A 21,655-nucleotide genomic window follows, 5' to 3' on the forward strand; every position below is an offset into this window, starting at 1 on the left:
CTGTACTGTGTGTGTAAGACCCTTACCTCCTGCTTGGATTTAGTGGTGTAGCCCTGAACCGACTCGCGTGCCACCAGGGTCTCTAGGGCCTCCTGAACGGTGCGGATCTTCTCTGACTGGATGTCCAGCTGCAGGGTGAAGAAGGGCTGCAGGGTGGCTGACTCCTTAGAGTTCTGCTGGTACACCACCGACCTGCATAGGACAGACAATTAAATACAATACATACAAGGACATTAAAGCTTCACACAGCTTCTTTCAAAAACTTCAGTAATGGATATGGAGTGTCTCAACGACATCTCAACCTCAGAAAACAGCATCACAGCTTTGAAGGTAAGTGTTGAAAGTGGATGGGTCATAATACTGATTCTCTCTACACGTCTCTCCAGGGAAGTCAGCCCAAGGGGGCCCAGAAAGATGGCACTATACTCTGTCAGTTCTCCTGTCATACCAGGCACCGGCGCCACAGCCAATAAAAAGAAGGGTAAGGACACCACTGGTGCCACAGTTCTGCTGCTGGGCTTTAAGAAAAATAAGCAACGGGCAGGGAGAAAAGAAACACTCAGCGGCTGACCATCACTCTGGCTTCATGTGCGAGAGAAGTCAAGTGTCTCTCCAAGACTCAGGCTTCTCTTCATGGAAATAGTAGTAAAGGCTTTCGGTCCACCAAAACATTGACTTGACTACATCTTCTTGAACAATATTAAGTTCCATTATAAGCAACACATCACATGTAAAGAAACTGTAAGAGTTTCCTGACACCTCACAAGTCAACACAAGTCATCGGTGTTACCCTACCGGATGTGCCCTCCGAATATGTCAGTGATGGGGGTGCGGACAAAGTCAGCTTGACGGGTAATGGAGGTCTTGTTTCGGGGGCCCACTTGCTCCCATTCCTCATCGCTCCCCTCCTCCTTATCAGCAGCATCGTCATCCACACCTGACTGGGATTCTGGGCCATTGGGTGTGGGGGCTTCTGATCAAGACAGGAGAAGAGACAACTGATTTAGAACCACAGTCAATGGCAATCATAGAGCAGATACACCTTGAGCAGTGAGGCCAAAGAACATAAGGAAATGATGTGAAGTGAAAAGGGACTAGATCAGTTCATAAATCAGAGAGCATGTGTTAATAGATCATCTCATGACCTCATGCATCAGATTTAGATCACAGCACTACTTACTATCTTCCTGAGGGGAGATTAGCTTTTTCAAAGCCAGCATCTCCTCATGCAGTCCGTTGAGGGTGAAGCCCAGGTACTCCTCCGCATCCTCCTGTCGACCCTGACAGAGAACACACAACCATCAGCACTAACGAGACCACGGTGCCAAGAGAGCCTGCTTTCTAATGCAAAACCACTGACTCAGCACACACAGGCCCTGTCCACTGTTACGGAGCTTCAGGACAGGACATCAGTGCGCACATGGCACAGGTGAGATACGATCTAAACCACATAGGTCAGGCGCTAACTCTCACATTACATTTATAATAGCATTATTAATTGCACTTCATCTGGTTATGAATCAATAATGAGTCAGCATGTCTCATGCACCAATAGATGAGTATTCGTACATGTATCAACGTACTGTACCACCAGACAGGTACAGACTGAATGTATCTGGTGCATAGACTCCTCAGGTGTACTGATGAGGATGTGGAATTTTACATAAAACCAGTGTCAGGAAACAGGGGATACAAAGTGTTTCAGTTTATTTGCTCCAAGTCCCTGAACACCTGAAAGTGTGGAATGTCTGGATAGTTCAACATTCTAAAAATCAAACCCACTTGAAATGTAAAGACTAAATAGATTTTGATTGATGTTATTGCTAGGTCTGGCCGATACGGCCTAGAAATCTAGATTTTTTTATACTTCTCTGCGATTCACGATATATACAGTACCAGTCAAATGTTTGGACAAACCTACTCATTCCAGGGTTTTTCTTTATTTTTCCTATTTTCTACATTGCAGAATAATAGTGAAGACATGAAATAACACATATGGAATCATGTAGTAACCAAAAAAGTGTTAAACAAATCAAAATATTTTATATTTGAGATTCTTCAAATAGTCACCCTTTGCCTTGAGGACAGCTTTGCGCACACTTGGCATTCTCTCAACCAGCTTCACCTGGAATGCTTTTCCAACAGTCTTGAAGGAGTTCCCACATATGCTGAGCAGATGTTGGCTGCTTTTCCTTCACTCTGCCGTCCGACTCATCCCAAACCATCTCAATTGGGTTGAGGTCGGGGGATTGTGGAGGCCAGGTAATCTGATGCAGCACTCCATCACTCTCCTTCTTGGTAAAATAGCCCCTAAACAGCCTGGAGGTGTGTTGGGTCATTGTCCTGTTGAAAAACAAATGATTGTCCCACTAAGCCCAAACCAGATGGGATGGCGTATCACTGCAGAATGCTGTGGTAGCCATGCTGGTTAAGTGTGCATTGAATTCTAAATAAAATCACAGACAGTATCACCAGCAAAGCACCCCCACACCATAACACCTCCTATTCCATGCTTTACTGTGGGAAATACACATGCAGAGTTCTTCCGTTCAAAGACACGGCGGTTGGAACCAAAAATCTCCAATATGGACCCCAGACCAAAGGACAAATTTCCACCGGTCTAATATCTATTGCTCGTGTTTCTTGGCCCAAGCAAGTCTCTTCTTATTGGTGTCCTTTAGTAGTGGTTTCTTTGCAGCAATTCGACCATGAATGCCTGATTCACACAGTCTCCTCTGAACAGTTGATGTTGAGATGTGTCTGTTACTTACTGCAATTTCTGAGGCTGGTAAGTCTAATGAACTTATCCTCTGCAGCAGAGGTAACTCTGGGTCTTCCATTCCTGTGGCGGTCCTCATGAGAGCCAGTTTCATCATAGCTCTTGATGGTTTTTGCGACAGCACTTGAAGAAACTTTCGAAGTTCTTGAACTTTCCGTGACCTTCATGTCTTAAAGTAATGATGGACTGTCGTTTCTCTTTGCTTATTTGAGCTGTTCTTGCCATAATATTGACTTGGTCTTTTACTAAATAGGGCAATCTTCTGTATACCCCCCCTACCTTGTCACAACATAACTGATTGGCTCAAAAGCATTAAGGAAAGAAATTCCACAAATTAACTTTTAAGAAGGCACACCTGTTAATTGACATGCATTCCAGGTGACTACCTCATGAAGCTGGTTGAGAGAAAGCCAAGAGTGAACAAAGCTGTTATCAAGGCAAAGGGTGGCTATTTGAAGAATCTCAAATATAAAATATATTTTGATTTGTGTAACACTTTTTTGGTTACTACATGATTCCATATGTGTTATTTCATAGTTTTGATGTCTTCACTATTATTCTACAATGTAAACAATTGTAAAAATAAAGAAAAACCCTTGAATGAGTTGGTGTGTCCAAACTTTTGACTGGTAGTGTATATCTTTTTTTTCTTAAATGTTCTCTCTACACAAGCTTTGTTGTACAATTAAAGGTAAAATACACTGCATTTCAAACAGTCAGCATAATCTAATAAATTCTCAGGGCTTGTGAAATTATACAGTGGGGAGAACAGTTATTTGATACACTGCCGATTTTGCAGGTTTTCCTACTTTCAAAGCATGTAGCGGTCTGTAATTTTTACCATAGGTACACTTCAACTGTGAGAGACAGAATCTAAAAATCCAGAAAATCACGTATGATTTTTAAGTAATTAATTTGCATGACATAAGTATTTGATCACCTACCAACCAGTAAGAATTCCGGCTCTCACAGACCTGTTCGTTTTTCTTTAAGAAGCCCTCCTGTTAACTGCACCTGTTTGAACTCGTTACCTGTATAAGACACCTGTCCACACACTCAATCAAACAGACTCCAACCTCTCCACAATGGCCAAGACCAGAGAGCTGTGTAAGGACATCAGGGATAAAATTGTAGACCTGCACAAGGCTGGGATGGGCTACAGGACAATAGGCAAGCAGCTTGGTGAGAAGGCAACAACTGTTGGCGCAATTATTAGAAAATGGAAGAAGTTCAAGATGACGGTCAATCATCCTCGGTCTGGGGCTCCATGCAAGATCTCACCTCGTGGGGCATCAATGATCATGAGGAAGGTGAGGGATCAGCCCAGAACTACACGGCAGGACCTGGTCAATGACCTGAAGAGAGCTGGGACCAGTCTCAAAGAAAACCATTAGTAACACACTACGCCGTCATGGATTAAAATCCTGCAGCGCACGCAAGGTCCCCCTGCTCAAGCCAGCGCATGTCCAGGCCCGTCTGAAGTTTGCCAATGACCATCTGGATGATCCAGAGGGGGAATGGGAATAGGTCATGTGGTCTGATGAGACAAAAATAGCTTTTTGGTCTAAACTCCACTCGCCGTGTTTGGAGGAAGAAGAAGGATGCGTACAACCCCAAGAACACCATCCCAACCGTGAAGCATGGAGGTGGGAACATCATTCTTTGGGGATGCTTTTCTGCAAAGGGGACAGGACGACTGCACTGTATTGAGGGGAGGATGGATGAGGCCATGTATCGCGAGATCTTGGCCAACAACCTCCTTCCCTCAATAAGAGCATTGAAGACAAAACACACAGCCAGGGCAACCAAGGAGTGGCTCCGTAGACAGCATCTCAAGGCCCTGGAGTGGCCTAGCCAGTCTCCAGACCTGAACCCAATAGAAAATCTTTGGAGGGAGCTGAAAGTCTGTATTGCCCAGCGACAGCCCCGGAACCTTAAGGATCTGGAGAAGGTCTGTATGGAGGAGTGGGCCAAAATCCCTGCTGCAGTGTGTGCAAACCTGGTCAAGACCTACAGGAAACGTATGATCTCTGTAATTGCAAACAAAGGTTTCTGTACCAAATATTAAGTTCTGCTTTTCTGATGTATCAAATACTTATGTCATGCAATTAAATGCAAATGAATTACTTAAAAATCATACAATGTGATTTTCTGGATTTTTGTTTTAGATTCCGTCTCTCACAGTTGAAGTGTACCTATGATAAAAATTATAGACCTCTACATGCTTTGTAAGTAGGAAAACCTGCAAAATCGGCAGTGTATCAAATACTTGTTCTCCCCACTGTACCTACGGTAAATATAGGCCTTCCACAACCATAAGACCCACTAATAATTTAATTATTTTATCAAAATAGTTTAACCTGCTTTTTTGCAATAATCACTTATCTGGCTTTTAAGTCTATGAAAATGACCTTTTTGTTACATATTTAACCAGAACCATGCATAATGCACATTCACTAATAATGACTAACTTGTAGCAGGCGTTATAGAAAATTAACACAGGTCTCAAACAATCACTCTAGCACAAGCCCATGTGCTAGTGAGTAAGCAGCTCATCTTTATATTTCAAGTTTAGCCAACTTGGATCTATTTGCTGGCTAACAAGGTAGGACAGTTAAATTGTTATGAACACACCGTTCTGTCGGTCTCCAACTGTTTGAACAGCATGCTAGCCTGTCCACTTTGTTCAGATGTTGAAATCATGTAGCCTACCTTATTTCTCAGAATTAGAATGGTTTGGCAATTCGTTATATAATTGTGTTTTATGCTTATTGCACATTTATAAAACACAGACTAGACAGCTAGTATAAAAGTATTTGGCTAAAATGCCGAGCATACATTTTCCACAATCAATGTTCATTAACACTCCTGTTTTAGTAGTGTCTGCTCTGCGCGCAATTTGAGGCGTTGAGACATAAAAAGGGTATCGTTAGAAAGGTGAACTTCCTCTATTATAGTAAAATAATGTCTCAATGCATTTCGGTGTCCATATGACCGATTCTGTTGGATCAATCCACAAATGCAAATGAGATGTTGAAGCCGCTTTTCAGAGAGGAAGAAGTGATCTCTCATCTTTGCTGTTGTGAGTGGCAGGGGGAGGGGCTTGGTGTGTGCATGTAGAATGGTAAGGTGCACACAGCACAGAGGGAGCAAAGGAGACTAGACCAAAAAGAAAACATGAGAACAAGCGGAAAAAAATGTGCATAAAAAAATGAAAATGATTGTTGCGATATTCCGCCCTAAAACATTCTAATTAATATCTCCCAGCCCTAATTGCTAGTACACCCTCCGAGGACACATCACTCATTTTACAGGCCGAAGGTAAAGCTTGGTCTGGATGCCCCATGGCTTTACCTTCTCTGAGAGACTAGACTTGATGAGGGTGAGGAGTCTGTAGATGTAGTTGGGTTCAAAAGGAGCACCTGGTCGAATGTCTTTTATTATCTTTTCGCCAGCAGCTACGGAAAAAGCAACAAGGATCACATCAAATTAACATCAACAGGAAATAAAAGAAACTCTAGCTCTTTTAGAAGATGCTGACAGCTTACCTTGCTGTTTGGCTTTGGATGGCACAGGCATGTTGCTGAACTCATTGACAAGCCTTACACTGGAGGGAGTGGGGGAGAAACAAGGTCAGGGAGTTGCAATTAGCAAAGGAAGTATACACCCAACCCAATGCAGTGAGCACACATTTAACACCTACTCAATACTCTTAACACGGTTTTACCAATTTTGTTCAGGCAGGAATTTGTCATCGCTGCTTATTTGCACACAAACAAGACCTCTATTGATTGTGAGATTTGACTTTTAAATATGGCCAGTCAGCTCCCAGGGAGAGAGAAGCTACTTACAAGTTGTCCATCATGGGTGTGGAAGTACAGGGTCTCTGGGTGTCATTGAACAGGGGAATGGACTTCAACAGGTGATACATGGGGGGGCAAGCAATCAGGGCCTGCAATGTCTTGGGGGAGGCAGTCAAGGGCAAAATCACCTCATTTCAACAACACTAAATATAGACATTTAATGTAACTTTATGACATGGTGTGATTGAAGCATTTCACATGCAGCTGAGAAAAGGATACAGCGTTGATATAGCACCAGTTTCCCCTGTTGATCAATCCTCTTGGTTGCAAAGAAACTGGTTTGTGTATTAACTTCACATTCTCAATTAGTTCTGGGGATTCAAACAAGTATACAGGATTTTGAACACATCCCTCACTAAATCAAACAAAAAGTTAAAATAGAAGTTAGTTTGTAAACCTCAAACAAAAATAATATCAATTTACTCCATACTGTGCTATATAGATTGTGTCCCTTCTTCCAACTCTGCATCATATGACAGTGGCACACAAGGCTGGTTTGTCAGAACAAGGAGTACTGTGCCACGCCTAGGAAGGGAGACTGTCACTGGCAACACAGCTTCCATGGTAACGTGGCCAGACATTCCAGCATAGAAAGTATCATAAAACAATACCACAATCACATTATGGGAAAACAATGGGTTCAAAATACCAGGCAATTTTTTTGATAGTTCCGCCTACGTACATAGCATATTAAGAACAATCTCCAAATTATAGAAACATGGTTTTTATAGATAACAGGTTTGCTAAAAGTGAAATGGTCATTCCAGGAGAGAAGATAAATATAGTTTGGCTAAACTGTAAATGCACACTACAGATAAAATCCAGCCCAGAGATAAGATCGTATACGGGGTTGGAAATCAAAATGAGACGTGGTAATGGTGACACCAGTTAGGGGTCCTATAAATAGCCTCCTGTTCATCCTCTGGGTTTAGTGGTTAAGAGCGTTGTGTCAGTAACCGAAAGGTTGCTGGTTCTAATCCCCGAGCCGACTAGGTGAAAAATCTGTCGATGTGCCCTTGAGCAAGGCACTTAACCCTAATTGCTTCTGTAAGTCGCTCTGGATAAGAGCGTCTGCTAAATGACTAAAATGTAAATGTCTTTCCTGACAGGAGCGCGCAGTCTGAGCACTGTATTGTGGGTACAAAATAAGCCTTTCTACTGGCCGGTGAAGGCAACCACGTGGAGCATGGTTGAATTATTTACAGCACATTAGGCTGCCCAGAACCCCTCTCTCGCTCATAAATACTTCATAAGGGTGCCGGAGAGATGGAAAATCCCATTTTACTAAAAGGATGACAAAAATGCAGTGTCAACCACAATTTACAAGGAGGCTTAAGTAACCCACTGAGATAAGGTCTCTCTGGACTATATCCATGAGGCCTGAGGAAGCCCAGGGTCATAGCACTGAGTGAAACAAGCAATAATCCCATCAAGATAATAACCACACATTACCCAGACATGACAATCCTCCCTGTCACAGTCTGTTTAAAACCACCAGTGTACCCTGTGTGTTCCCAACACCTGGAGGCTGTTGTTGGGTGGAGAGAGTAATCAGGATATGATCCTACATACCACTTTTAATTAAGCAGCTTACAAGTTCAACTCATTATGCAACTTCGCAATTTTCTTTTAGATTCTGTGTGTGTGTTAGGAGAAAGGGTTGAGGTCAGTGATCTATCCTGCTCTAGTCTAGTACATTTGAAAATCCATAAGGTTGATGTCATGGTAATGGACTTAATTAGTGCAGCTCATACATTATTGGTAAAGCAGTAGCTCCAGCCCGCCCTCTGCCTGTATTCTCATGATTGCAGCTTGGAGTAGAGGCCTTCAAGATGTATAAGTATTACTGCTATATACAATGACTCCCTTTGATGCCATCAAGGCCAGCCGGCCACATGGGAGTCTCCCTGGGCTCACATGGCCTGACATTAATTCCCCAGCTCCATTCATTGGGGCATGATTGGGGAAAATAGGGGTGGTGAGGTAAAGCATGTCATGGAGATGTGTCATAGCAATCTGGGCCTTACCAAGCATTGAGTGTTAGCACCACCTGGTGTTCATGTGTATCAGTCTGGCTAAATGCCCCAATGTTGCCACCAAGTGGACGGTAGGTTGAACTTCAGCACATGCATACAGAACATGAAAAGTGCACAAATTGATGACTATTATAATAATCAATGGGTATAGTTTTGTCAACACACTCTAGGGCTGACCCCAATTATTAGACTGGTCGATTGTTTGGTCGATAGGCTGTTGGTCGACCAATATTTTTTAGCAAATATATATATATATTTTTTTGTTTTTATGGCACACAAGACCCATCTTATTCGTCCCCATCTCAGTGAACTAATCCATTGCGGAGGCCGAGACTAATCCATTGCGGAGGCCGTGGGGATGGCACACTCCAAGAAGAAGGGGAGTGTGGCTGCACAATGCACGTCTCTCTCCAGAATGCGCTTTCCCGCCAATTTGTGCACATTCATTGTTTCATAAATTGTGTGAATTGTTGGCGTTTGACTGTTAGTGTCTATCAATTCACCATTACATATATCACCAGTAGTACATATACTGTTAATTACTATAATTTCTAATCTACAATGTTTGTTTGGTTACGGTAATGTCTGTTAACGCATTCAATATTATTATTCCAGTCTTTTACCGTTCTCACTGGAGTGGACACATTATTTAAAGAGCGCACAACCTATGCTACACTTGTGAGAACCAAGTTTTGGTTAATTTCATTCCATTTACGAGTTGTCAATTTAGTCACAGTCTTTTGTTTGGAGCGCTCCTGTCAATGTTGAGTAAGGATGTGCACCTGATTACGCATAGAAGTAGGCCTATAGGTTACCTGGCATGCGCGCAAATGTTGGCATATAAATGTGCCCATTTGGGGATCTGATAGTATTTCTGATTGTCGTGGAGCTTCTCAAAGTAATGTTTTCCTCACCTCAAACAGCAAGCAAACGAAGTCTGTTTTTACATCCATTGAGAATGACAATAATTCCTCAATGTATTTGAAAAATCTTTCATGCTCTCTCCCTTTAGATAAATGTCATGCTCTGATCCAGTGGAAACGTCACAAAATAGGCCTACCTGATTACTTCTTATCCCTTGCGCAAATAGCCTACAGCGGTGTGTCCAGAGTTCACTGGCACGGGAAACTGAGGGCCCAGAATATTTTATACAATGTTGCAAGGAGCTTCAGGCCGCACCCAAGTTAATAGTTGATACAATGTTTCAAGTTCTTTGCAGACAGGCCATGCGTAGCCAATGTGATTTATAGGATATTTATTTTAAAATCAGGATCTTTTCTACCTGCTGGATGCAATGTTTTTATTTGTTGGCTTTATAGGTTATTTTTACATAGTTACTTTTTAGGATTGTATCATTTTCATTTAGATTTTTGATGAACCACATGACAATGATTTTGAGATACGAAGACCTTGTTATAAATTAAATGAAACTGTTCCACGAAAACGTGCATATGAAAACCATAACAGGCACGCAGATCGGTAGAAATTGTAAAATAAATTGGCATTCCACATGGGAAAGTTTGCTGACTCCTCATGAAGCCTATTACCGGCAACTTCAGGAGAATAACGGCAGAATCTGCGAAAGCCAGTAGGAGCGGGGGGATGGTGGGGACAGGTTAAAGTTTTGTCTTCTGGTTATCTTGATCTCTGGCTCCCTCGAGTCATTTGTGTCTTATTTAACAAACAGTGAGCTTAAAGCATCAAACAAGCTCAATGCATATATAGTTAATTTTATTAAAACACATAGGGTGTATCTATATGGAAAAATACACATTTGGTCGAAAGAACAGACGACTTACTGTCAACAAAGATTATTTTTTGTTGTTGGAGACAGCCCTAACACACTCGAAAGGACATAAGGGTTAACCTGTGAGCTCTTCTTTGTCACACTGTGGGGATATCTGTGAGTACACTACCTGCAAGTTTAGGGGCCATGGGATCCTCTGATACATGGACAGGGCTCTCCTTCACCTCCCCAGTCTTCTCATGCTGCTCCACGGCGGCCAGGAAGGGAGCCACTACCTCCACCACGTTCTTTACCTCCACGTAGGCCTGAGGGCTTCCAGGCAGAGGCTTGGAGTTGTGGAAGAGGCTAGCCCAGGATTTGGGGGGGTTGGCAGCGGGCGCAGCCGGAGGGGCAGGCGACTGAGGCTGCTCTGCCACCGCCGGCTGGGCCTCAGAGTCTGGGGACGAGGCAGGCTCCACTGAGGGAGCTGGGGCCTGCTGCTGGGGCTGCTCCCCTGCCTCAGAGGCCTCCTTGTGTCCGTCTGCACTGATGCCAGCATGGGGCTCAGCCAGCCCATTGGCCACCCCACTGTCCCCAGTCTCCTCCTCTTCTTCAGTAGTAGCAGTAGCAATGGTGGCAGGGGGGCTGGCCTCAGCAACCGAGGGGGGAGGAGGGGAGGTGGGGCAGGGGCTGTGCCCGCCGCTGCCCAGCAGTTCAGGGCTCTCTGGAGCCATGTTCTCAGGCTGCTGCTCTGCAGTCCTGCCCCCCTCTGCCCGCCCACTGCTCTGAGAGGAGGAGGAAGAGGAGGAGGAGGAGGAAGCCGCGTCTTTACCATCTGATAAAGAGGTGGCTCCACTCGTGAAGTCCAAAGACGATTCATCAGGGCTATCACAAGTCCTCTGATTCACAGCAGCCGACGCATCCGCCGCTGCTGCCCTAGTGACAGGGGCTGAGGTGGAAAGTTTGCCCCCTGACAATGCCTTACCAACCATGTCCTGCGACCCAAGGTGAGGGCCGCTAAGAGCGTGTCCATTCACCAACCCCTTTCCAGGAGGCCCGTCTATGCCCATGCCACCGCTATTGGGGCCCGAGCCCTCCAGGTAGTTGTAGTATCCTGGCGGTCGCTTTTTCTTTTTCTTCCTCTCCCTCTGGCCCAAGCTGCCCGGGCCCCCATCCCCATCCTGGCAGTTCTGGTTGCTGTCCATGGCGCAGGGCTCCGAGTCTGGGCCATCTGGGCCGTCGGGGCCATCCGGGCCGTCCAGGGAGTTGTAGTGTGCTCCGTCTGGGACGTCTGCCGCCGGAGAGAGGGCTGTGGCTGTCTGCAGGACATTCTGAGACGGCTGACAGCCCAGGATGAACTCCGGAGCCTGGGGGTTCAGAGTGCTGGACACCTTGAAGAGAGGATCCTTCACTCCCACAGGCTCCAAGTCCATCACCTCGTCCACACCAAACTCAATGCGCTGGTAGTCTTCGCCTGCAGAGGAGGATAAGTCAGTCAGCTTGGGAACATAAGGCACTACAGTTCTGCACTGAAGACAAAGGTTCATAAGGATCACACAACACAATAAAATACTACTTGGCCAATATCTGACCTCCAAAACAGGTTTTGGCATCATGAAATATACAACACAATTTCCAACTTCTTTAACTGTCACAAACTCAATTGAATAACAAACATTGACCTTTAGTACTCCACAAATAAAAGTATCAAGCAACGAACAGTAAGTTCAATATCGATTAAATTTAACAAGTTGCTAACATCTCAAATTGGAAGATTATAGGCAGTGAGAGAAAGAGCTGAAGGTGAACATGAAGAAAACGTTAGTAAATGCAGATCAGATCATCCCAACACTCTGAATATGGTACGGCTGGGCTATATAAGACATGACTGGTCATCCATACAACCCAGCCACCGGAAACCCTGAGGGGGAATGTAAGGTATGGTTAGAGTACGGTTGTGATTCGCTCTTCTCTGTGGATTAGAGTGTCCTCTGTTAGTGTTTTTATCAAAGGGATTTCATTCCAGAGAGTCATAATGATGCACTGAGAGTAATACCCTTGCAAAACAAAATGCCTATTGTAATTGTTAGCTTCCATATAAGACCATTACTATGCCCTTATAAGTCCAATAAAAGAGGGTTCTCTCAATCCATCCAGTTAAGTGAGGGGGTATACAAATCACAAGTCAACTTAAAGCACTGCTGCGGTGCAAATGTGTTTAATGCAATAGAGAGAGGAGATATTTAACGGCATCTAAGCATGCAAAGCCTCACAGATCGTACGGACAGGGAAGAATGAGAGTAAATAGGGGCAAGGTTTAGAAAGCCACCAGTTTTTGAGACCTGGGTTTGAGTTCTTCAGCAACAAGTAATAAGCACAGAGTGTCGGACCCAAAACTCACCGCAAACCTGCCGTCTCATAGACTCCGTAATGTAAGGCACAGCAGGAGTGCAGTAACTTCCTGAATAATTCATACAAATCAAGGTAAAAATCAAGTGTTATGAGCAGGGGAGGGGTATGGTTGACAGACTTTTTGTAACTTGGTGGCTCAAAAATCCCTGCTCTGCAGGTATGTTTGGACATATTTTTTACAAGTAAAACCTTATCTTAAAACAATATGAATTCAGACTGTCACTCTCTTCCATGCAGTTCAGTCAGGTTGGTCTGGATCCAACTAGCACAGACGGACGTATGTTTGACTTTGGTCATAACCATTAAATCATGTGGGGGCAAGAGTGTTGTCAACCCAGAGAGCGCTGGTCAGCCTCATGCGGATGACGTTTGGAATGGTCTACGAGACAAACTTAAATAAAATCAGAGCAATCCAGTACAGACGTTCTTACCTGAAGACTGACTGACGCAGGAGACTTTGTCATTGAAGGGGGGAAGCTGTCAAAGAGCAGAGAGATTAGATTACAACTAAAAAAAACACTTTCTAATTAAAGTAAACAATCAAATATAGCATTAATCTCATAGACCACGACTGTTCTCAGTCTTCCTGCTTATCAATTCATCACATCTGTGTGATGTGCACTTTGGAGAAGTGGGGCAGATGACAGTCCTGGTGATAAAAACACGTTATTTTGTGCTGGCTTATATTCTTCACGCTCACTAAACTGCAAACATGAGCAATAAACCATTGTCTTCTCTGTGTTTTAGACACAATGACAGTAGATATACACACTGGTCTAAATCTATAAACTCAGCGGTTTGGGTGTTGAGCTTACAAAAGTCCATTCTTAAGATCGACCCGGTTAACATTAAGAGCCACCGGCACTCCAACACTTAACACCGTAGACTATATGGTGTCAAAACAGCTATAAGCTGGAGGAAACGTATGTGAATAACTGTCTAATTCAAGCCTCATTCAAAAGTCTTTGTCTTACCTCAACATAACATCGTGGAGTCACGAAGAACTGATTGATCTCATCAGGGCTGAACTCCCCGAAGATGTACTGCGGAGAGAGAAAATACACATTTACATAAAATACATCTGATTCAACATACTGAGGATAATCATGTGCAACCTATTAGAATCAATATATTAAATCACTACATCTATTACTGTTAGATTAATTTGGATTTTAAGAATAATGACTAAAGAATTTCACCCCAAACACAGTATAAATGTTAGAATTATCATGTAGTGTCAACCCACTAACAGAGGGGGCGTTACTAACCATTCAAGGGGGAAGGCGGGAACTGTTTAAGAAAGCCACCTAAAGGTGGGAGGAGCATAGTGCCTTTGTTTGTCAAGGGGTATAAAAACAGTATGTTTGTGTTTTTGGCCCCAGAGCTCTCGCCATGAATAAAAATACAGATAAGACTTGTGAGTTGTGGACCTTGAATCATTGATGATTAAAACCAGAGCCTTACAACCTCTGGTAATGATTCAAGCTTAGGGTGAATTAGAGATAAAAAATTCACATGACAATTACATAACAAAATATTTCAGCTCAGATAAATGTTGGAAATGTGGTATCTTCAATATTAACATGTGTGGGTAACGTAAGTGTGAAATATTGCTAAAACATCCAAGAACCCATGAGAAACACACTTTGGAAAAAAGGCCGCTATAGCCCTCCATTTGTCTACAGAGAATTTTACAGACTAGGCGTACACCTCTTATCAATGAACTGACACAGTTGTGACAGCCCCGATGGAGAGGTAACACTAGGCCTCCTGGGAGAGGGCCTGCCTATCATCAGTCTGCCCAGATTGCGCAATGGGTTTCGGTAAAAGTAAGGGACAACATGGAAAAGTGATGAGTCATGCAGCATTAGAATGGCAAAATGGCTCCCGGCAGCCCACTTCACAGAGAACTGAGCCAAATGAAGAGACCTGACTCACTGGCTTCAGCCAATATGTAACATTTTTTGTAGTTTCTTCACAAGTGGAGTAAAACACAGCATTTGAAATCTTAGCTGACATTTGGCTACAATGCATTATTTTATCAATCTTATGTCCCCAATGTAACAACTTCAAAAATGTTCACACAATGTTCTGGGGCAGGAAAATGTTAATGGCAGTGAGGACAGTGAAGTACCATTACTTGGTAAGCTGGTCTGGACTTGTGACCTTCAAATCCCATTGGTTCATCCAGCTGGGCTTGACATTAACGCTTGTCCGGGGACAAGTAAAAAAAGAGTTTGGCAAGATGAATATGGATTTAAGTTGCCCGTATGGACAAGTAAAACAATTCAGGCGCAAATCACAATATCAAACAATTACTCCAATCAGAATTGGATCAGAGGCCAACATTGGAATAATATTGTACATATACAGTGAGGGAAAAAAGTATTTGATCCCCTGCTGATTTTGTACGTTTGCCCACTGACAAAGAAATGATCAGTCTATAATTTTAATGGTAGGTTTATTTGAACAGTGAGAGACAGAATAACAACAAAAAAAACAGAAAAACGCATGTCAAAAATGTTATAAATTGATTTGCATTTTAATGAGGGAAATAAGTATTTGACCCCTCTGCAAAACATGACTCAGTACTTGGTGGCAAAACCCTTGTTGGCAATCACAGAGGTCAGACGTTTCTTGTAGTTGGCCACCAGGTTTGCACACATCTCAGGAGGGATTTTGTCCCACTCCTCTTTGCAGATCTTCCAAATCATTAGGGTTTCGAGGCTGACGTTTGGCAACTCGAACCTTCAGCTCCCTCCACAGATTTTCTATGGGATTAAGGTCTGGAGACTGGCTAGGCCACTCCAGGACCTTAATGTGCTTCTTCTTGAGCCACTTCTTTGTTGCCTTGGCCATGTGTTTTGGGTCATTGTCATGCTGGAATACCCATCCATGACCCATTTTCAATGCCCTGGCTGAGGGAAGGAGGTTCTCACCCAAGATTTGACGGTACATGGCCCCATCCATCGTCCCTTTGATGCAGTGAAGTTGTCCTGTCTCCTTAGCAGAAAAACACCCCCAAAGCATAATGTTTCCACCTCCATGTTTGACGGTGGTGATGGTGTTCTTGGGGTCAAAGTCAGCATTCCTCCTCCTCCAAACACGGCGAGTTGAGTTGATGCCAAAGAACTCCACCGTTCTCATGATCATTGCAGCTCCACGAGGTGAGATATTGCATGGAGCCCCAGGCCGAGGGAGATTGACAGGTCTTTTGTGTTTCTTCCATTTGCGAATAATCGCACCAACTGTTGTCACCTTCTCACCAAGCTGCTTGCCGATGGTCTTGTAGCCCATTCCAGCCTTGTGTAGGTCTACAATCTTGTCCTTGACATCCTTGGAGAGCTCTTTGGTCTTGGCCATGGTGGAGAGTTTGGAATCTGATTGATTGATTGCTTCTGTGGACAGGTGTCTTTTATACAAGTAACAAGCTGAGATTAGGAGCACTCCCTTTAAGAGTGTGCTCCTAATCTCAGCTTGTTACCTGTATAAAAGACCTGGGAACCAGAAATCTTTCTGGTTGAGAGGGGGTCAAATACATATTTCCCTCATTAAAATGCAAATCAATTTATAAAATGTTTGACATGCGTTTTTCTGGATTTTGTTGTTGTTATTCTGTCTCTCACTGTTCAAATAAACCTACCATTAAAATTATAGACTGATCATTTCTTTGTCAGTGGGCAAACGTACAAAATCAGCAGGGGATCAAATAGTTTTTTACCTCACTGTATAAAAAAGCCTACATTTCAAAGTGTATGTGATATGCATATTAGCTACAGCCTCATGTCAAAGTGTATGTGATATGCATATTAGCTACAGCCTCATGTCAAAGTGTATGTGATATGCATATTAGCTACAGCCTCATGTCAAAGTGTATGTGATATGCATATTAGCTACAGCCTCATGTCAAAGTGTATGTGATATGCATATTAGCTACAGCCTCATGTCAAAGTGTATGTGATATGCATATTAGCTACAGCCTCATGTCAAAGTGTATGTGATATGCATATTAGCTACAGCCTCATGTCCAAACCGATGCCAACATGAGGCGACGCCAGAAAATGTAGCCAAACTTTAAATGAGTCTTTTAATTACATAAACATAGGCTAAACACCAGTCATGTTTGACAAATATAATTAAGGATCATTAATATTAACGTCTAAAGGCTCGATTCTGTCGACATACTCGAGGAGCAGTTTGTTCAGATCAAATGGTCACAAGACCAGAGAGTGAAGGACAGTGCCTGTTGCGCACCGCACATCACCCACCTTGAATCTGAGCGGAGGGGGTCTACATTTTGAAACTATTTAAGCATAAACTGTCTTTTTTTAAATATTGAGCTTATAATATTAAGAAATTAAACTTGATCAACATTTTAAGCTAAACTGTCTGATCAGTTTCATCAGCCTCATTGCTTTTTACATTTTTTTATGTGCAGTGGTTTTATGAATTTTGGATCTGTCATCCCAGAACTGTCCCAGAGTGTTTTAAACCGTAGACATATACAAAAGTACAAGGTTGTCATTTTAATGTTGCAGTATTTTATAGGCTACCAAATGTCCTCCAGGAGAGCCTTAACAGGGCCGTGTTTTATTTTGAGACAGGCTTGAATATGCAAAGTCTTCAATAAGCATTTTTGTCCAATTCTCATCTCTATGGTAAAAAATACAGGAATTCATTTTATTTTGTTAAGTGGTTGCACTTGCATCATACGATGATGTAAAAATGGTGTTACAGACCATTTTTCTATTATTGGACAAGTGACTTGTGCTTTTGGACAAGTACAACAATAATAATTCAGTCCTACTTCTCCGAAAAACAAGTGTAAAATAAAAGTTAATGTCAAGCCCTGTCTAGGGATTACTCCTTCTAGCTGCACATTTTACACAAGGCTTCACACTGTAATGTCATTGTGCAAATTGAGTTGAGTACTGGCAACACTTGTCATACTAGACAACCAAATTCCCCATATTAATAATTGGAAGTTGGGTGGTCATTCTTATTGTTTGAGGATCCATGCAGTCAATTTTGTGAATTTTCAATTAACCACATCTGATGTTTCAAATATTCATAAATATAGGAATCCCCAATAACACTCCCCCCTGCCATTATCAATCAGTTTGAAACCAAACTGGACCAAGGCCAATTTGTGTTCAACTAAAGAGGAATCTTTAGAAAAGGCGTTAAAATGTCGTTACGAACCTGGCAAAGCAACCCCCCTCCAGACCAGACACTAATAGTGGGAGAGTACTCTAGCCAGCCACAGCCATACACTGCTTTGTAAAGATAATTATAGCCAGCATGGGGAAGGCAGGTTAAGTTAATCACAGTCGCACTGTGTAATTGAAGGTCTCTTGCACTTGCTGCACACCCGACAGCCCTGCAGTGGGGTGAATTGGTCCTTCAATCACATGGCGACTTTTCTTGGTTTGGCTCATTACAGAATAGCAGGGGCACTTGTCGATACAAAAACAACTCTGCATAACATTACATCCTGAAAAGACATCCTTGAAGTCTTTCATTAGGCAACATATAAAAAATAGAAGGAAAAATTATTTCTAAACAAAACAAGTGTTGGTGGTGCATGGTGAGGGGAAGGTGTCCAATGATATGGAGCAGTAAAGAAAAGGTGAAACAAGCTCGCTAACCACACAGAATCCTCCCAGCGCATTTAACAGTGGGACATGAAAAGGGAGGCACAGAGAAAAGAAAGTGCAGTTCAAGCATATGTAAATCTTTGCAAACAAGGGCCCAACATTGCTGAAATGGCACTACAAGCGACAAACAGCCTGCTATAATCCAACGGCCTCAGGACAGCTAATACAATCACAACAGAAAGAATGTCCCTTTGCCTCTTTCTACAGGCGTGCCACACGTACCACACTAAGCTTCCCTCGCTGTTCGTTTGGACTGAGGATTACCACAAAATGGCCATCTGTATTACCTCAACATGCTCCAGTGAGACGGCGTGCGCACATACACACACACTTTTAATGAATGGGGTTAGAGATCAGGGAGCAGGGAGCAGGGGTGGGGCTTACAGAGTAAGGAGGGGTCCATATGACATTTTAAGCACAATGATATTGTCTCCGATATTAAAAGGAGCTAAACCAGAGAAACTGAACACATACACATTTCTAATGTTAGTATACTAATGTTAGAATTATAATAATATATTGCAGATGGCATTCAATAAAGCTTCTGTTTAACAATTAACAAAAAGACATCCAAAGGTTGCTTTATGGGGAAGACGTGGCGTTGATGGCTTAGAGGGGTGGGGGTGTAATAAGATCAAATGCGTCAAACAGCAGCAGAGCTGATAAGAGCCAGTCAAACTAGTTGTTTCACTGGAATTTCAAGTTACCAGACATTGCCAACTTCCACCTGATGCATAGAATAACAATCCACAAACCCCTATACCTACAAGGACTGGGACTCCCTCATCACTACTACCCAGAGTTCCCTATTGGACAGGGACTCAGCCAGCCCTGCTTTGCAAGGTCTCACAAATTGGAATGCAAAGAGTCACTATTAGAAAACTTGGCATGCCATGAATATGCAACACTACAAATAAGGTCAAACACGTTTCGAATAAACCTCTGATGCAGGCCGGGGCTTGAGTATTACATTCTCTTATGAAGAAAAATTGAGAATGATGAGCTAGCACAGGGAGTGATGCCCAAGAACTGAAAAAACATTAACTAAACACTGAGCAGAGCCAGACAGAGAAGAACACTATCATTTATTCACGCAAGAGACACTAATACAGGGCGATGTCATTCAAACACTAACAACAGCTGATGGGATTCTCTGAGGCCTTGGTGTTGCAATACCTTTCAAGGGTAAGACAAATGGGAAGACAGCTCAGCTCTCTAAACACTGCTCTACCCTGCTGTTCAGGAAAATACCTAACTAGCCAGGCAACTCAACCTCATGTGCTATTAACATAATGTTGAATCAGGAGCTCACCATTCAAAAAAGTAAGGCCACCACCAGCATATCAGATCATGCTTGGAAATGAACAATAACCCTTTCCGTAGTTTATTTATTTACTTTAACACATCCGATCTTCACTGTGACAAGAGGTTCCCATCTTTTTCAGTTACAACCCTGGAATTGTCTAGGTTTACCCACAGCTACCCACTCCTAACCCCCACATTTGTCATCTGACATTAAGACAATCCACCATTGCCAAATCCACGCTGTTCAACTGACGAAACTGTCAACTAAAATATGGGCAAATACACAGTACAATATACTTAGGTAGAAACTATACAGGCCCATTAACCACTTTATGCTTGAGGTCCACAATACATGGAAGCGTTTACTCAACTGAAGATTCATAGCATTCATTTTATTAACTTGGAAAATATTGTGTTGATACTTTGGTATGCAACTCTCAGACAACCCACTGCTATGGTGTGGAACGGTCTCCGACAGCTACCATTCCTCTGCCTTTTGCTTCAATCTTGAATCCCTGAGTCATAAAGCAAAAGGTGTGGCTTCTGCTGCTCCTTGTGCACAACCCATACATTAGAAAGCAGACTGAACAAGGTTTTCCTCTAGGATATTGCCTGTGCCATTCCGTTAATTTTTTTATCCTGAAAAACTCCCCAGCCATTAACAATTACAAGCATACCCATAACATGATGCAGCCACCACTATGCTTGAAAATATGGAGAGTGGTACTCAGTAATGTGCTGTATTGGATTTGCCCCAAACATAACACTTTGTATTCAGGAAAAAAAGTTAATTGATTTGCCACATTTTTTGCAGTATTACTTTAGTGCCTTGTTGCAAACAGGATGCACGTTTGGGAATTTTTTTATTCTGTACAGGCTTCCTTGTTTTCACTTTGTCAATTAGGTTAGTATTGTGGAGTAACTACAATGTTGTTGATCCATCCTCAATTTTCTCCCATCACAGCCATTAAACTCTGTTTTAAAGTCACCATCGTCCTCATGGTGAAATCCCTGAGGGATATTAAATGTCAACTTTTTTTTTTTTTCCCATCTACCAATAGGTGCCTTTCCTTGTGAGGCATTGGAAAACCTCCCTGGTCTTTGTGGTTTAAATTCACTGCTCGACTAGGGGCCCTTACAGATAATTGCATGGGATACAGAGATGTGGTAGTCATGCTGGTTCAATGCTGTAACACAAAACAATTAATAAAAGTAAAAAAAAATATGGTAGTGACTGTCCATTACTACTTATCAACCATCATTTACTCACATTACCTTACATTTAAAAAATATATATATATTAGTCATTTAGCAGACGCTCTTATCCAGAGCGACTTACAGTTAGTGAGTGCATACATTTTCATACTGGCCCCCCCGTGGGAAACGAACCCACAATCCTGGCGTTGCAAGCGCCATGCTCTACCAACTGAGCTACAGGGGACTACATATATTGCCCACATATATTAATGACTTTCATTCCAAGTCGGTCAATTAGTAGTTTAAAAAACGAAAAATAACAGATATTTCTGTTAATCGCTCAGCACTACTAGCTAGCTACTTGCCTGGGGACCAGACAGGTGAATTTCTAGATCCACCAACCTGGAACATCTCAGTGTTCAATTCAGGAAAAAGGTCCTCCTAGATCCTCTACAAGCCGGAATGTTTAATCAAATTTAATTTGAACCTATTTAACCAGTTGTCTGCGTGGCTGGTCCTTATACGGGCAGGAATTAAACAATATCCACAGGAAAGTATTATTAAACCAACTTTTCAAAGTGCTGGTAGTGTATCCAGATTTCTATCACCTGAAGCATGAGCAAAACCATGTAAACACGTGCACGAGCTTGGCAAGTATGCATGCGTTGCTTGCATGTATT

At 42.7% G+C, this 21,655-nt stretch overlaps 1 protein-coding gene across 1 annotated transcript; it reads right to left on the bottom strand.

Moving 5' to 3' along the window:
- Positions 1-26: 26 nt before the first annotated feature.
- Positions 27-13,910, bottom strand: LOC121548628 (ubiquitin carboxyl-terminal hydrolase 10-like; the record flags this gene model as incomplete). Its single annotated transcript, XM_045220654.1, has 11 exons — positions 27-192; positions 796-973; positions 1,181-1,280; positions 6,134-6,237; positions 6,328-6,386; positions 6,631-6,740; positions 6,862-6,953; positions 10,595-11,878; positions 12,806-12,865; positions 13,248-13,293; positions 13,791-13,910. Coding segments are annotated over 11 exons (2,319 nt in total), but the record flags the coding sequence as incomplete, so codon positions are not given.
- Between the last annotated feature and the right edge of the window lie 7,745 nt (positions 13,911-21,655).

This window comes from Coregonus clupeaformis, unplaced genomic scaffold, assembly GCF_020615455.1.
Source record: "Coregonus clupeaformis isolate EN_2021a unplaced genomic scaffold, ASM2061545v1 scaf4779, whole genome shotgun sequence".
In the NCBI taxonomy this organism is placed as follows: Eukaryota; Metazoa; Chordata; class Actinopteri; order Salmoniformes; family Salmonidae; genus Coregonus; species Coregonus clupeaformis.